Below are 18,639 nucleotides of genomic sequence, written 5' to 3'. Positions count from 1 at the left end.
TTATTAGCTACTATAGACTAATATAGTATGTACCATATGTACATGTATGTATGTATGTATGTATGTATGTATGTATGTATGTATGTCCGTTTGTGAGGCGTCCGTCCACTCAAATATCTTGAGAACTGCAGTACTTACTGATTTGATATTTGTGTGGATAAACTATATGATTTTGAGAAACTATTTTTTTTAATTTTTTGATATTGTTGAAAATATGCAAATTAGCACCAAAAAAGGCGTTTTTGGTAAAAGAATCTTAATCTTCTTCATAACCACTGGTCAGACAGCTTTGTTATTTGGTATACAGGTCCCTAGGGATAACCCAACTTAGATTTGTTCAAATTGTGATGAAATATGCAAATCTGTATTTTTACGGAATTTTTTTTTCCATTTTTGGTCAGGCCATCCTGAAATGAGCTATCAAAGATATCCACCTTCTTCATCAATACATGTGTCACAAAAGGTTATTCTCTACATAACACAGCAGAGCTCTGTCAACTGTTGAGTCGCTTGTTTTTTCAAAACCGCTGGTCAGACAGCTTTAATATTTGGTTTACAAGTCCCTAGGATGACCTTAGTGAGATAATTTCATACAGTCAGGAAATACTTAATTTTGTATCCATGTCTATAGTAGCTTCAGGGACTTTGGCCCTATGTTTGGTAAAAAAATCTTTAAAAATCTTCTTCTTCAAAACTACAAGTCAGATAGCTTTGATATTTGGTACATATGTCCCTAGGGATGATCTATTTCAGATTTGTTCAAATTGTGCAGAAATATGCAAATTTGCATTTTTAAGGCAATTTTTGCCATTTTTGGTCAAAAAATGTATTTCTCAAAAAGTACTGGTCTGACAGTTTTGAAATTTGGTATACAGGTTTCTATAGATGAACTAAGTAATATATATTGAATTTCTGATGAAATGTGTAATTTTGTATTTTTGGGGCAATTTTTGCCATTTTTGGTCAAAAAATGTGTATTTCCAAAACTACTCACCTGATAGCTTTGAAATTCGGTATACAGGTTCCTACAGATGAACTAAATGATATTTATGGAAACAATGATGAAATCTGCAATTTTGTAATTTTGGGGCAATTTTTGCCATTTTTGGTCCAAAAATGTGTTTCTCAAAAAGTATTGGTCTGATAGCTTTGAAATTTGGTATACAGGTTTCTACAGATAAGCTTAGTAATACATATTGAATTTCTGATGAAATCTGTAATTTTGTATTTTTGGGCAATTTTTGCCATTTTTGGTCAAAAAATGTGTATTTCCAAAACTACTTATCTGATAGCTTTGAAATTTGGTATACAGGTTTCCATAGATATGAAGTAAATGATATTTATTGAAATAATGATGACATCTGCAATTTTGAATTTTAGGGCAATTTTTCTCATTTTTGGTCAAAAAATGCGTTTACTCAAAATGGTACTGGTCTAACAGCTTTGAAATTTGGTATACAGGTTTCTATATATGAACTAAGTGTGATATTTTGAAATTATGATGAAATCTGCAATTTTATTTTTGGGGGCAATTGTTGCCATTTTTGGTCAGAATATTTTATTCTCAAAAAACTACTCATCAGATAGCTTTGGTTGACATGTTCTTAGGGATGATCCGATGTGATATATTCAAAGTATGATGAAATCTTCAATTGTGTATTTTTGCAGCTATTTTTTGCCACTTTTTTCTGGCCACTGCATTGAGTTATCAAAGATTTCCACCTTCTTCATCAACATATGTCAAAAATAGTTATTCTCTATAAAACACAGCGGAGCTATATCGGCCGCTAGGTCGCTTGTTTTTAGCTCCGCTGTCAGCGACGCGGAGCTTATCAAATAGGTTGATTTTCCGTCGTCGTCCGTCGTCGTCATCGTCCGTCGTCGTCGTCGGTCGTCCGTTGTCCGTCAACAATTGCCTTCTCCTCTGAAACCGCAAGTCCGGTTGCTTTGAAATTTTATATGCAGTTCACTTGGGGTGACCTCACTTAAGTTTGTTCAAATCGTGGTGAAATTTGCATATTTGTATTTTTGGGGCATTTTTTGGTGTTTTTGGTAAAAAAATCTTCTTCTCTGAAACCGCTCGTCCGATTGCTTTGAAATTTGATATGCAGTTTGCTTAGGGTGACTTAAATCAGATTTGTTCAAATCGTGGTGAAATTTGCATATTTGTATTTTTAAGGCAATTTTTGTCATTTTTGGTAAAAAAATCTTTAAAAATCTTCTTCTTCAAAACTACTGGTCAGATAGCTTTGATATTTGGTACATATGTCTCTAGGGATGATCTATTTCAGATTTGTTAAAATTGTGCAGAAATATGCAAATTTGCATTTTTAAGGCAATTTTTGTCATTTTTGGTCAAAAAATGTATTTTTTCAAAAAGTACTGGTCTGATAGTTTTGAAATTTGGTATACAGGTTTCTATAGATGAACTAAGTAATATATATTGAATTTCTGATGAAATCTGTAATTTTGTATTTTAGGGGCAATTTTTGCCATTTTTGGTCAAAAATGTGTATTTCCAAAACTACTCATCTGATAGCTTTGAAATTTGGTATAGAGGTTTCTACAGATGAACTAAATGATATGTATTGAAATAATGATGAAATCTGCAATTTTGTAATTTTGGGGCAATTTTTGCCATTTTGGTCAAAAATGTGTTTCTCATCAAGTACTGCTCTGATAGCTTTGAAATTTGGTATACAGGTTTCTACAGATAAGCTTAGTAATACATATTGAATTCTGATGAAATCTGTAATTTTGTATTTTTTGGGCAATTTTTGCCATTTTTGGTCAAAAAATGTGTATTTCCAAAACTACTTATCTGATAGCTTTGAAATTTGGTATACAGGTTTCCATAGATGAACTTAATGATATTATTGAAATAATGATGAACATCTGCAATTTTGAATTTTTGGGGCAATTTTTCCCATTTTTGGTCAAAAAATGCGTTTCTCAAAAAGTACTGGTCTAACAGCTTTGAAATTTGGTATACAGGTTTCTATATATGAACTAAGTGTGATACTTTTGAAATTATGATGAAATCTGCAATTTTTATTTTTGGGGGCAATTGTTGCCAATATTGGTCAGAATATTTATTCTCAAAAAACTACTCATCAGATAGCTTTGGTTGACATGTTCTTAGGGATGATCGGATGTGATATATTCAAAGTATGATGAAATCTTCAATTTTGTATTTTTGCAGCTTATTTTAGCCACTTTTTTCTGGCCACTGCATTGAGCTATCAAAGATTTCCACTTTCTTCGTCAACATGTGTCAAAAATAGTTATTCTGTACATAAACACAGCGGAGCTATATCGGCCGCTAGGTCGCTTGTTTTTTTAATCCACTTTATTGTCCTCAAAAAACGAAATCAATTACATTGTAATGAAATAAATTACATCGTATTAACATTACACAAGATCTTTCAATATTCCCCAGTATTTGTAATGAGTATCCTTTCCCATCACTTTTGCTTGGTAAGTATCCGATTTTCGTACAATACTGAAAAAAGAAGTTAGCCCATCAAGTGAGGGTATTTTTCGTTTTGACCTACAATTGCAAATAAATTTTTAGCTCCGCTGTTAGCGACGCGCGGAGCTTATCAAATAGGTTGATTTTCCGTCGTCGTCTGTCGTTGTCGTCGTCGTCGTCCGTCGTCGTCCGTCAACAATTGCCTTCTCTCTGAAACTGCAAGTCCAATTGCTTTGAAATTTTATATGCAGTTCACTTGGGATGACCTCACTTAAGTTTGTTCAAATCGTGGTGAAATTTTCATATTTGTATTTTTGGGGCATTTTTTGCTGTTTTTGGTAAAAAAATCTTCTTCTCTGAAACCGCTCGTCCGATGCTTTGAAATTTGATATGCAGTTTGCTTAGGGTGACTTAAATCAGATTTGTTAAAATGGTGGTGAAATTTGCATATTTGTATTTTTAAGGCAATTTTTGTCATTTTTGGTAAAAATCTTTAAAAATCTTCTTCAAAACTACCAGTCAGATAGCTTTTATATTTGGTACATATGTCCCTAGGGATGATCTATTTCAGATTTGTTCAAATTGTGCAGAAATATGCAAATTTGCATTTTTAAGGCAATTTTTGCCATTTTTGGTCAAAAAATGTATTTCTCAAAAAGTACTGGTCTGACAGTTTTGAAATTTGGTATACAGGTTTCTATAGATGAACTAAGTAATATATATTGAATTTCTGATGAAATGTGTAATTTTGTATTTTTGGGGCAATTTTTGCCATTTTTTGGTCAAAAAATGTGTATTTCCAAAACTACTCATCTGATAGCTTTGCAATTTGGTATACAGATTTCTACAGATCACCTTAATTGTATTTATTGAAATGATGATGAAATCTGTAATTTTGTATTTTTGAAGCAATTTTTGCCATTTTTGGTCAAAAAATGTGTTTCTCAAAAAGTACTCATCTGATAGGTTTGAAATTTGGTATATAGGTTTCTATAGATGAACTAAATGATATTTATTGAAATTATGATGAAATCTGCAATTTTGAATTTTTTTGGGCAATTTTAGCCATTTTTGGTCAAAACATATGTTTCTCAAAAAGTACAGGTCTAACAGCTTTGAAATTTGGTATACAGGTTTCTATAGATGAACTAAACTTGATCTTTTGAAATTATGATGAAATCTGCAATTTTTATTTTTGGGGGCAATTGTTGCCATTTTTGGTCAGAAAATTTTATTCTCGAAAAACTACTAATCAGATAGCTTTGGTTGACATGTTCTTAGGGATGATCCGATGTGATATATTCAAAGTATGATGAAATCTTCAATTGTGTATTTTTGCAGCTATTTTAGCCACTTTTTTCTGGCCACTGCATTGAGTTTCAGGGACATTGGCCCTATGTTTAAGATAATGTTGTGATTCAGTAAGCATATGAAATGGTAAACTGTATTTGGTGTTGAAATGGGGTAAAAAATAATGAGAAAACATAGCTGATGTGATTTCAGCAGGTTTGGTTTCCAACAAATATATTCAAAGTTTTTTTCAATGTTAAAGAGTGATGGAGGGGGGGGGGATCCTGGCAGATTTTGAAAAAAATCCAAACAAATGTCAATAAAAAAATCAGCCACAGAAGGTTTGTCAAAGAAAAGGTGGGATAGTGGGAAAAAATGAATGTAGAATGTATCGGATAAAAAAGATGTTTCTCATCAATCTTCCAGACAACCCCCTTTTATCAAATGGTATGCCCCTGATGTATTTTTGTGTGCAATTAACCATGCAGTGTAATATAGTTTAAAGCCGCACTTTTCAATCCCTGGTTCTCGCATTAGTGGAGTTCTCCTCCCGGTCAAACACATGGCCAGTACGATGTTTGATTCTATAACATTAATTACACAAACTGATTTCAATCTTTGTCACCTTTTGCTAATCCTGCAAACATAGCTTATATAATCGTTTGATTGACGGTCGGTTCAAATTGCCAACATTCATTTTATTCCCCAGCACCACACTCGAATTTCCTTAAAAATCGTCTTCCAGTCACGTTAGAATTTGAATAGAACCGCTGAGTTCGATCGGCAGCAGCTTCGTGCTGACCGCTTGGCAGTCTGTCAGCGTTTCTGCAGTCGGAAAAACTAAAAAGTGGCATTTTCTGGAGCGTGTGCCCTCATGTTACCTGCTTGTGTCCACTTACACAATGAACACCGCCATTGGTTTGGCCCCCTTTTAAAGGGAGGCCCCGCCTTTAAGATGTCAATCAAGTTAGGTAAGGATTTGAAAGGAATAGTCAAGTTCACCAGAGTTTAAATTTCTTAACTTTATCTCTTGTGTCATCATCCTTGTGTAATTGGTTAAGTTTGTAAGTTGCTCCAGATGTGGATGTACCAGCTGTTCTGGAAGAAAACAATGTTTACTTTTCCGTATAGGGTTTCTGAGTTAATGATTGTATGTTGAAATCTCTCCATGTATCTGGTGCATGGGCAAAATGTAAATATTAGTTGCATGTTATGTATTTCAGTCTATGTCAAATATTGTAAATAAAAAATCAAGAACAGTTTGCTGTGTGCTTGTAAAAGATAATATGTTCGTCAATACATATTAAAACTGCCTTGCAGTTTGATTGTCTTAAAAATTATCACAGAAGTAGAAAACGAAAAGAAACTAATCAAATTGCTGTAACATATTCACCCTCAGTGTCTGTAGGCCTATACTTAACTATTTTATCATTACATTCAGCTGTTTGTTATATCTTATCACTCTCCATGGGCCAAGGCACACTTGGGGTCAATGTCATCACTATGTGCCAGTCTGTGAATGTCAGTCTGTCTGAATGTATGTCCATGTTTCATACAATTGTTGGTTTGTTTTGATAACTATATGGGAGCGAACAGTGATATTGTCACTATTTTTTCTCTTCCCAATATTTGAAGTTCATTCTGTCACAAAATATTTGACAATGAAGTATGATTACAGTAAATCACACTTAAACCAGAAATGTTCTAAAGAAATGTAGTGATATGCCATTTAACATCAGTTTGAATATCAGCAGGTTGACTCAGAATATACTAACAGCAAACACAGGATAGTGACACAAGAAGGGTTTTGCGAGTCCTAAGAATGAAAACTTGCGTGTTCAAAAGTGAGAACTGCTACTGAAGTGACAAAAAGTTGAAAATCCTAAATGTTTTTTTCATCAAAAATAGCATTATTTCGGTAAAACTTATTAGATACAAAAAGCACATTTGGAGTAGGATCAGTGGTGATAGAAATGGCTGCCGTCCCATTTCTATTGTAATTAGTGTGGTATAAAATCTTCTTTTGATCACACAGAGCTGTTGCCTGCAATTTTTATTAATCTTGGTTAATGCAGCAGATGAAGTTTTGGAAATTACAACCTTTTGATAGCGTTTTCGGGAACCTTCGATCATGAGATTCGTTTTTATCCTTAACTGTCATCAGAGATTTTTAGTCCCCACCACAGATGCAGTCCGGTGGGGACTTATAGATTTGGTCCCATCCGTCAGCAGCCGTTTCTCTGTTACCCCTGAGCCGATTTTTTTTTCAAACTGTGTGCAAGGATAAAGTACTGCGGTATAAATATGCACGTCAATTTATTTCACTATACGATCCAATATGACCGCCAGGCGGCTATTTTGTCGCAAATTTTTCAGACTTTTGAACCATAACTCTACTATCTTTGAACTGATTTTGTTCAATGTTTGTACACAGATAAAGTACTATGGCTAATATATGCACGTCAATCTATTTTCTGATATGATCCAATATGACCGCTAGCCAGCCATTTTGTTTCGATTTTTTCATGTTTTTGAACTAGATGTTGGTGCACAGATAAAGTACAATCAAGGCATATATATACATGTCAATGTATTTCATGATACAATCCAATATGCCTGCCGGGCAGCCATTTTGTTGCGATTTTTTTTTATTTTTTGGAACCATATAACTCAAGTATCCCGAAACTGATTTTGTTCATTGTTGGTACACAGATAAAGTACTATGGCAAATGCATGTCAATTTATTTTGCGATACGATCCAATATGGCTAACAGGTAGCCATTTTATTACAATTTTTTCATGTTTTTGAACCATAACTCAACTATCCCTGAAAAGATTTCGTTCACACTTGGCACATAGACATTGTATTGTAGTGTGCATGTGCATGTCAATTAATGGTACGATGCAATCCAATATGGCTGCTGCAGTTTATAAATGTAACTATTGATCTTGCCATGGAAAACACCAACAGCCATAACTTTACTGTCCCAAGTACACAAACATGACCCCCCACAGACCACTATCATGTAATTTCCTAACATTTAACAAATTCACCCCTCTCCCCTGTAATGAAGCTACCAAGCATGTAATTCAATCACCGTAATTCAAACACCATAATCCAGCGGGGACTGTGTCATCAGCAATGACGTGTCTATTTAAAAACCTGGTGTATTTTACAGAAACTAAAAACTTGTTTGTTTGAACACTGTTTCATAATATTAATAAATTAATATTGTCTTCCAAACAAAAGACTAGCCTCTCAGACATGAAACAAATTCTTGTTGTTCATGGATAATTGAATAACAATTATCCAATCACGTTTCTGTGGCCCTGACTATACATGAATTTCTCTTGTCTGTATTGTAGCTATCAGTTGTATGAGTCAGAAGACGCCCAAACCAACACTTACAGGTCACAGATTGAAGACCAGAAAAAGAGGTAAGACAGGATAGATTCATCACCACAAACCTCAAAGAAGTAAAAAGGAAAGGAAGAAGTAACGGCCAATTTGCATAATTTCTTACTTTGTTATCTGGTGTCTAGCAGCAAAATTGTAGCGCTACAGTGAGGCAGTCGATGATTTTTGGTTTTGCAACCTCGCTCACCAGTAGCGTTACATGAAGTGCTGGGAGCCGCCATTACCAACTTCTGTTAATGGCTGCTCCCAGAAACACCGATGCCCCACGTCTCAATGCTTATGGAACGCAATCAATGTGTTTGAACAATTCCAAACCCCACAAGCAACAAGGTTAGTGTAGTATAGTGTATAGTTTTCAGTAGTGATACATTGGTACAACCAAATGCAGTAAATGTGTAACATTTCACATTAACACGCCTCACCCAGTCCCAGTGCAATGCGCTCATTTAGAACTCTACAGGGCCATCGGCATTGTGACGCTACTGGTGAGCGAGGTCGCAAAAAACAAAACTCACCATCCACCTCACCGTAGTGCTACAATTTTGCAGCTATCTGGTGTCTTACTCCCCTTATCAACATGGTTGGAACATGTTTTCCCATGACACCATAATGGATACCTAACAGTGTTCTCTTAAGTCAAACTGGAAGTGTGTTGGCCAATTTTCACAACAAAAGAGATGCAAATAGTTGTATATTTGCATTTCATCTTTGAAAAACTAATTTTTAGCTCACATTTGGTGTATGTACATGTATGTATAACAGAGAGAGCTTATAAGGTAAGTCAGTGGTGTCTTTACATGTAAGCTGTACTTTTCAGAAACATATTTGGATCTGTCTCGTGTGGATGGCCATGCACAGTAAGTGAGGCTACCCACAATTCTCCATGATCCGTACACACGGAGATCACTCACTGAACTGAAGCAAATTTCTTCTGTACACAGAACAGCTTGGTCCATATTTCTTAATTCTGGGACCATAGTTTTGATAATCATAGTTCTTTAATTTCTCACTGTGAATAATGAGAAGATCAACCCCTTTTCCGCGGAGGAGATAGCAATTTTGTGATTTTGTCAACATAGTTTTCTGACAGCCATATGCAATACTTTGAAGGAAACTAAGGGAATAAGTTGCATCTGTGTTGGCAAAAGAAAGGGTATTGATTTCTTTAAATGTTTGTAACAAAGGAAATTTGCATGTCTGACAGGTGGTAGTATGATGAGACCATCTTAGTTGCTGATAACTTTACCTTGACAAGTGTACAATTTTTAGCACCTTCAAACGTGGAATTCTTATTCAATTTACTCCTAAACTTTAAACATAATCAATAATTTTGGACCATAGTTTTAACCAATAATTCCAAAATTAAATTTTAAGTTTCAAATTGTTCAGAAAATGATAAAATTGAAGAAGCCTTTAGCAAATAATGTCTGAGCACACAAATCAAGGGGAATTGTGGGTAGTCTCACTTACTGTGCCATGTCAGAGCTGTTGTCAATGTAATCAAAAACGTGAAAAATGATGCGGCCGTAGGTTGACAAAATTCCTTAATTTTCTCCCAGAAACTCCCTCTGAGGTACTGTATATGAAAATGTCAGTTGCAGAGATTAATGATGATATTGAGCAGGGCTCAAAATACCTTTTTCAACCACCTGTCCACTGGACAAGTCAAAATAAAAAGTACCTGTCCCAGTGAGAAAAGTACCTGTCCAAAATGGCATAATTTATTCTAAGAAACTATACTAGTTTCAATTCAATTCAACAAACTCATGCCTGTATCATATGCAAACTGGCGTAACAGCGGTGTCGAGATAGCTCTGAGAATCTCCCAATCTAAGAGATTTGAGACGTGACCTTAGATAAATCAATATGGCTGCCTCTTGTAAACAGTGATTAGATATTATCGAATTTTCTTTTACTTTTTTCTGACAGGTAAATATCCAAATAATGATTTTCAAAATTGTAAAAGGTATATACTGTAACAGCATTTCCGTTAACGCAAAATCCTGCATATTTACGCAAAATAGTCTGAAATACGCAAAAAAAAATCATGACTGTGTAAACTAATACGCATTGAGAAATGCCGCCCCATGACACGGACGTACTTGGCTCGCACTACATTGCCTCAGGTCAACGTAGTTCAATGCAGGACAAAAATAGAACATATGCTTATGCACCTACCTGCAAGTGACATTTATCATGATATTGCAACATTTTAGACTTTAGCGGACCGCAACTCTTTATGAAACATTGTATTTCATCATCACAAAGCATCATGTCAATCAGTTCTGTACAGACAATGACACTACAGCTATGCAAAAATTCGAGAATCCATAGAGTCACGTTGTTGGTAACACAATACAGTTAATCATGGTCATTAGGTCGCATGTTATTAGTCCCCACGGACATCGTCCGGGGGGACTTATAGGTTTGGTCATGTCCGTGCGTGCGTGCGTGCGTGCGTGCATGCGTGTGTGCGTGCGTCCGTCCGTTCACACAGATATCTCAGAGATGCAAGAAGCGATTTCATTCAAACTTGGTACAAGGATTACTTCATATGTCATACAGATGCACGTCGATTTGTTTTGGGATACGATCCAATATGGCCGCCAGGCGGCCATTTTATTACGATTTTTTCATGTACAGAGCCATAACTCAGACATGTTTCAACCAATTTTATTCAAAGTTGGTACAAGGACATTGACCAATGTCATAGATATGCACGTCAATTTTTTTTGTGATACGATCCAATATGGCCGCCAGGCGGCCATTTTATTACGATTTTTTCATGTACAGAGCCATAACTCAGACATGTTTCAACCAATTTTATTCAAAGTTGGTACAAGGACATTGACCAATGTCATAGATATGCACGTCAATTTGTTTTGTGATACGATCCAATATGGCTGCCAGGCGGCCATTTTATTACGATTTTTTCACGTACAGAGCCACAACTCAAGACATGTTTCAACCGATTTTATTCAACGTTGGTACAAGGACATTGACCACTTTCATAGATATGCACGTCGATTTGTTTTGTGATACAATCCAATATGGCCGCTAGGCGGCCATTTTATTACAATTTTTTCATATACAGAGGCATAACTCAGGCATATCTCAACCGATTTTATTCAAAGTTGGTACAAGGACATTGACCAATGTCATAGATATGCTCGTCAATTTGTTTTGTGATACGATCCAATATGGCTGCTGTGTGGCCATTTTGTTACGATTTTTTCATATACAGAGGCATAACTCAGGCATATCTCAACCGATTTTATTCAAAGTTGGTACAAGGACATTGACCTATGTCATACATAGTCGATTTTTATGTGATACGATCCAATATGGTCGCTAGGCAGCCATTTTATTACAATGTTTTCATGTACAGAGCCATAACTCAGACATATTTCCACCAGTATCATTCAAAGTTTACATTGACCTATTTCATACATATGCTCGTCAATTTGTTTCACGTCATGTAGCAGTAACATGTCAATTATTGAAGTTTCGTAAGTAGGCTGATATGTCAAGAAATATGTACTGCATCAAATTCATGAAACTTTATATAGATGTTAACTGATGTTAACCCTTAAAACGCCATGCCCGTATATATCCGTACACGCCCAACTCACGCTCAGCGCCATGCACGGATATATCCGTACACGGCCTGAGGTTCGCTCAGGCAAAGTTGGAACTTGATTTCCCGCGTTTAACAGGTCACCTGACAAATAAATCCATTCCTTACCCTTTGAACCACTTCAGGCCCATATCAGGACTAAAATAATGACATCATCAGTTGTAGCTACGGCAATTTCCAGTAATTTGAGCGACCTTTTGAGGAAATCGGGTCGACTATTTTTACCATGAATATCTAATCAGATCTGGTCACTGACTTCGCCGAAGTGAGAGACATTCTGAACGCTTTTTCCTGCTGTACATCCTAAAGACGATCGTTTTGTGACAAGTTATTGGCCATTTCTTTATAGAAATGACATATTTTCGTATTTTTTGACGATAATCTCTGAGAAAATGATGACTGTTTTTGATCGGCCGAACGTGATTTTGAAGTTGAACAGAGGCTTGAATGGCGTCACCACGGAGCATCGCATTGACCAGCCTCTCTGAAAGCTCAAGTTTGAGTATGTCAGTTCGGTTTTCTAGGCCGAAAACACTAATGATGAAGAAATTTGAAAGGATTTTCACGAAATCTTAATTTAATATGTGATTTTGGAGCGATCAGGTCTGTTTATGTCAAGTAAACTTTGGTATCGCGGCATTCTTCATCGTGTATCGAGGCGGCCAAGATGGCCGCCGATCACGGGTTTGTGTGTACGAAACGTACAACACGGCACGCTCCGAACTGTTGATCTCGCGTCATATTCCTACGTCTACAACATATTATTTTGTCGAAATATACCCGATATGTAATTATTTATATCATATCTATTGGTTTCTGTTCATTTACTGGCGAATTATGTTGCGTGCTCGTCAAAATACGTGATCAAATTTTCATATGTGTTCACATTGACTGTCATGATTTACGGAGACGTCGCGATCAAACGTCAGGGCCAGTACGGTTATCGAAAGCGTTCAGAGGCGAATGTCGTTCTTATTGTACCTCAAACTTATTTTATTTAGTTCTTGAATCAAATTTATTTTCTCAGAAGTTCAGGTAGTGCGTTTTTGTGGTGAAATTTTTCGTCGTTTGCCAATCACAGGGTAGCTAATAAAGTACTGAATACAGGCTCTGATTTGAATTGCCTTGTAAGATGGCAGCTTGTTCATGATATCAATCAAATTAGTTGTTTGTGTTTACTTGCAATGCCAAAATCTTTCAAACTGTTACATATCCTCTCTAACTTTAATGGCAACATTCATTCCAAAACAACAACAATTGAATTATATCTGATAGCAATCAGAATCCAAATAAAAAAATAAAAACAAAGATTTTTCCTGGTTACATGGTTTCACCGTTCGATGCAGAATGAAATACACAAACAAACAAACAAATAAATAAATAAACGACAAATGATATAAGATGTTGTTTACGAAATTCAATCATGTTGCTGATTAAAATTGTGTCTTGAGCTATATTTCACTTGTGTTATATGCTTTTGTGTAGCTGTGTTGAAGGGTATGTGGTATTTGTATTATTGACAAATATCAACAATTTGTTTATTATTTACATTTGATAAGTTCCGCTGCTGAAAACTTTCACCAAAATATGTGTCTTTCATGACATTTAAAATGTGTAAAAGTTTGCAGGTTTTTGGACTATAAGATCTATTTTTAGAGTCTTTTATTCATTTTCAATACATTTTGAACCAAAAATGTGCATTTTAAGCCTATTTTCCCACCCCCCATTTGCTAAACCAAACATGGAAAGACTTCTCGAAGCTTCTCCATTTCCTGATCTTTGAAATTCATAGTGGTTTGGCTGGGCTTCCAATCACAGGAAACACTGTACCTGTCTAAAAGAAGTGTAACATGTCAAGTTTATTGGTTCAAAAAGTTCTTGGCATGGGAGGCTATATTGCATGAAAGTCTATGGCGTCTTAAGGGTTAAGCTCACATTGCTTTAACATTGAAAAAGACATTTATCAGTGTCATTTTAATTAATTTGTAATTGCATAAGTAATGAACTTTCCTAATTAGGGTGATATAGCCACAAATTAATACAACGTCAAATGTGATGAAACTTGATACAGATGTTGATCTCATAGTGTTGTAAATACTGCATCAAACTTTATGAAATATGGTACCAGTGATAATCTGTTGAGTGTTAGAATTGTATGCAAAAATGTTTTGCACATCCTGTTGATTAATTCCTAGTTGACTCATTTTATGAATTTAGGATGGTGGCCTACATTGGTTCTATGTTTTCATCACCATGGAACTCATTCTTGGCCGTTGAGCGCCATGTGTATCAAAGTATTTTTATCACAGACCTTATTAATGAAGAGGACTCTATCCTCTCTGAGGACATGTAATCAAAGTACCCATTATTAACAAGTGGGGACTGTGTCATCAACGATGACTTGTTTTGAAAGTGTTTACGGTTGACGATTTACACTCTGTAGGGTTGCATCTTGAGAGGTCCCGCTGGACTTTGATCAGTATCTGCTTTTTGTTGGCCCTTTGAAAACACTAATTTCATTGTCAGAAAGTATTTCTTTGAACATGAAGTCATTAGGCTGCTCAACGATCATATAGGAGACATGCATCACGGCATTGCAAGCGTTAAGCTGTTACACTTTGAAGCCCCCCACGTTATTGTTTTTAGCTCCTCAGTTTTATATACTGAGGAGCTATTAGAATTGAAAACTAGAAATGGCGGCGTCAACTTTTACTTCCTCCTGTCAAGACTTCCTTCTGTCAAGATTTGGCCAACTAGCTTCCATAGATGTGTATCTACGATTTTTACAACATTAACACAGCAGGGCTTGATGTGGTCTTGGTTACATCTTTAACCCTTTTCCTGCCGAGCGCCCTCGTCCGTTATCCTGCCAAGTCGGTCAAAACCGGCCCCCTTTTCCGTGTCTGCAGAAGATTGGCTCTCCTGCACGCTTTCCTGCCAGGCATTTGGCGGGAAAATACCACATTTTCGGGGTACGATTACCGACCATATACGTGTTAGACTTCAAAAATTTTTGCATGCCCGTATAGAGGGGCAACCGCTGATGAGGTTGTGTCGAGAAAATAACGAGGTCTTGGGCGTTGTTTGCCCCGGGGGACGTGCACTTTTACCCCCTTTCTAGCTTACTTTTGCGGAAGTAAAGCTCGTTCGCCGTCCACAACAGGGAAACATCACCTCGCTCGTTAGTTAGTAGAAGACCCAGGGGTTAGTGCTATGGGTGCAGCAGCACCCTCAAACCTGTCCTGTTCCCCCTGGGTTGTGTCACTTGGCCACGTACTTTGAACGACTTGGAAGAGTCGCACAGTGCAGTCTGCTTTGACGTAGTGTCAACGACATAGCTTCGCCATTGAAGGAAAGCGTGTACGTAGTTTGGCCAGTTCAGTGCACACTTAGCTCGTTAGTGTTACCGTTTCCTAACAGGTTAGTTGTGCAGTTGTTACTAAGGTGCAGTTTTGTACCACCTTAGCTCTGACAGTGCAACTGCTCTATGCACTAACCCAACGACAGATGGTTGGTACAACGTCTACGTCGCACGAGCACAGCCTCCGTTGGGCTGTGCCCCTCCCACGTGATACAACGCACGTTCATCCATTACTATAGCGTCCTTAAGGATCTGCCAAAAACGAAAGTGGGGGTAAAAACAAAACAAACGAAAATATGCGATCATAGATAGTATTTTATTCGGGAATAATTTACATTATGCCGAACAATAAATCTCGGAGTCTGTCTCGACGTCCGAGTGCATGGTCCGTGTTTCAAAAATTACAATCGGGGTGGCAGATCCGTGTTACAAAAATTACAATCGGGGGAATTGTACAAAATAATCCGTGTAAACAAAACAAACGAAAATATGCGATCCATAGATAGTATTTTATTCGGGAATAATTTACATTATGCCGAACAATAAATCTCAGAGTGCATGGTCCGTGTTACAAAGATTACAATCAGGGGGATTGTACAAAATAATCCGTGTTTCAATTTACAATCAGCGGGATCGTAAAGCACAAACAAACGGCACAACCGTGCTCAAAATGTGATCATGGTCCGTGTTAAGAATACAGTCAAGCCACTGTGAGGCGAAGCTATCCCCTGTCCGTTATTTACGTCGGGTTCTCTTGCTGATGGGTGTCGTCGGGGCTGTGTGAGTAGAGGTCTGCACGCCAACGCTCCTCTTACCTCGTAGCATCATGCGATGATGAAAAGCCGCAAAACACTCGCCCTCGTGAAGATGAACCCCGCACAGACTACATCCTTTGGACGTCTCAGACAGTCGTCCGCTGGCAGTGGTCTTACCCTCTCTGCTGCATACTTTACAGCATTTCTGCCGCCCCTCCAAACGGCTGACAACGTGCATCGGCTGATTTTGTGGATTTATGTACGAGGCAAGAGAAACGGTGGCCTCGACCTCTCTCACACTGGCTGCGATCGCCCACAATAACCGCCAATGAGTCGTTTCCCGATACGCAGATGAAACATCTTATGGGTCAGCTTACTGTACTATCAGGGTGTACATGCTTGAAGCATATATATGCATTTACCAGGGCAACATCAATCAGGTAACATGCCAGATATGTCCACCATCTGTGATTCTTGCGTCCAGTGTGAAAGTACTTGCGCTTCTGGTTAGCTCGGTCGACACCTCCCATGTACCGGCGATAATTATACAGCGACAGAGGCACTTGTCGCTGCTCGTCTCCCTCCCCCACTGGCACGCACTCCAAGGGTGGATAGACCGTATTCAAGATCAGCACCTGAGCGTTACTATCCTGATAAGCAGTGATGTTAAGACGAGAGTCCGTTCTGGTCGTGGCTTTCATATCCCCAACAGACAGAGGAAGGCGCTTCCTCTTACCCGGCGGAATTAATTGAGGGGGCATGGTGCGACGATTACGGCGGTTAAAACTCCCGACCATGTAGATCCCAGTCTCCATCAGCTCTCTAGCAGTAACGACCGTGCTAAACAGGCTATCACAAAATAGGCTGTGATTATATCCACAAAATGGCTGGACCAGCTCCATCGTAATTCTTTTCACCACACCTCGCTCCTGCCGTCTCCCATCAGTCCGATCCCGAAATTTCACACCTAGGTACGGTGCAAAGTTAGCGATGTATGCAGTGCTGGAGTCGCACAGCTGCCATATCTTAAAACTGTCTCGGTCAGGCTTATGCGGTAATCTCTGCTTAAATTTAGAACGGCCCTTAAATCGCACCATGCCCTCGTCGATGGAGATCTCTCTACCCATCTTATAATTATTTACGCACTTGTCAACTATGGGCTCCATCCATGGATTGATTTTATAAAGGGGATCCTCCTGACACCGACGTCGGCGGCGTGCCTCATCAGGATCACGACGTGGATCGTTCTCTGGGTCTGCCAGATGAAAATATCGCATAAGCTGCTGAAAGCGACTGCGGGTAATCACAGTAGAAATACCCTGGTTTCTCAGAAAGGATCGCTAGACCAATAATCCTCCTCTGATGATTTACGGTCGATACCCATACAGACTAAGACGCCAATGAACGCCTGCACCTCTCGGTAGTCAGCGTTACCCAGTGTTTATCGATCTTTCTAGCGATATATCGCTGGTGGAATTTGGCGTATTTATTAGTCTCGTCTTTTGCCAATCTGATCAGTGTAGCAGGAATAAACTTTAAAAAGTAATCGATCTCACGAGAGTGGCTGGGCAAGGTGAAGGTCGGTCCTCTTTCATGATCAAACTCGGTCTCCTCAAATATATTAGCATCGGTAGTTTCCGACATACGCCAGACAGGAGGGTGTCGTCCTCCGCCAACATAGCAGCAACGTCATCATCGTCGTAAGAGCTTGCCTCACCTACATACTGCCTGTCATAAAAGTCATCGTCCTCTGCCGCATCCTCGTCAACCTCAGCGTCAAGGACTCAGCGGTGAAATGACCATCGTCTGGGCGTCTGGGCCTGAACTCGCCCGTAGCGGCATCAAGGATCATATCTGGCTCAAAATCAGGTGGGCTATCCTGATAACGAACCCTCCGCACTATCTTTTTCGGCGGGGACATCGCAGCACACGAAACTATGGCAGGAGTGGGCTGGGCAGCCTCTGCTGATGACGAGGACTCAAGCTCTTTCGCACTGGGCACAGGAACCTCTCCTGACGCAGGATGAGGGCTCATGGTGCACGCAACAGGTGGTGTCTCTCCCGGAGCAGCCGGGGGAGAACCAATGGCATCAGCCGTCTCGTTACTAACTGTCTCACTAGCAGCAGCAGACGTAGTCTCTGCAGATGTAGTCTCTCCCACCAGAGCAGATGTAGTCTCTGCAGGTGAAGTATCTCCCACAAGAGCAGCAGATGTCTCTGCAGGTGAAGTAGTCTCTCCCGGAGCAGCCGGGTGAGAACCACTGGCAACCGGTGACCCACCATCATCATCATCGGCAGAACGATCAGTCTTACGTTTACGCTTACCACTGGGTTTTTCAGCCGGAGATAGCTTCGCCTTACGGCCGCGTTTCTTGCCCGACTTCTTAGAACGTTTACTAGGGACATCACAACGATCGCTACCACTACCGCCCGGAGACTCTGCATCTTTGAGCTTCAGTCGTCTGCTCGCCTTCAGAAAACTTTTGCGGTCCGTCAAGCTCATGTCTGGAACAGTGTCGACAGACTAGCAGGTCCCACCCTTTTAACCCTTTTCCTGCCAAGTCGGTGAAAATCCGCTTGAAATTCGGTGTAGCTAGAATCTGAGCAGCCACGGCCGTTATCCTGCCAAGGCGGTGGAAATCGGGCTCTTTTTGGTACTACCCCCTTTCCTGCCTAGTCGACGGAACTACGTGTAGCAAACCCTTG

At 38.7% G+C, this 18,639-nt stretch overlaps 1 protein-coding gene across 1 annotated transcript in view; it reads left to right on the top strand.

Annotated features, from left to right (window-relative positions):
- LOC139124776 (eIF5-mimic protein 2-like) overlaps positions 1-18,639 on the top strand; it is a 162,730-nt gene that overhangs the window by 22,095 nt on the left and 121,996 nt on the right. The window contains 1 exon segment of the mRNA XM_070690888.1: positions 8,129-8,200. Within this exon segment, the coding sequence (XP_070546989.1) occupies positions 8,140-8,200 (61 nt within the window). The 5' untranslated portion in view covers positions 8,129-8,139.

This window comes from Ptychodera flava, assembly GCF_041260155.1.
Source record: "Ptychodera flava strain L36383 chromosome 23 unlocalized genomic scaffold, AS_Pfla_20210202 Scaffold_24__1_contigs__length_23054250_pilon, whole genome shotgun sequence".
Lineage (NCBI taxonomy): Eukaryota > Metazoa > Hemichordata > Enteropneusta > Ptychoderidae > Ptychodera > Ptychodera flava.
This window is presented reverse-complemented; position numbering and strand designations above follow the sequence as displayed.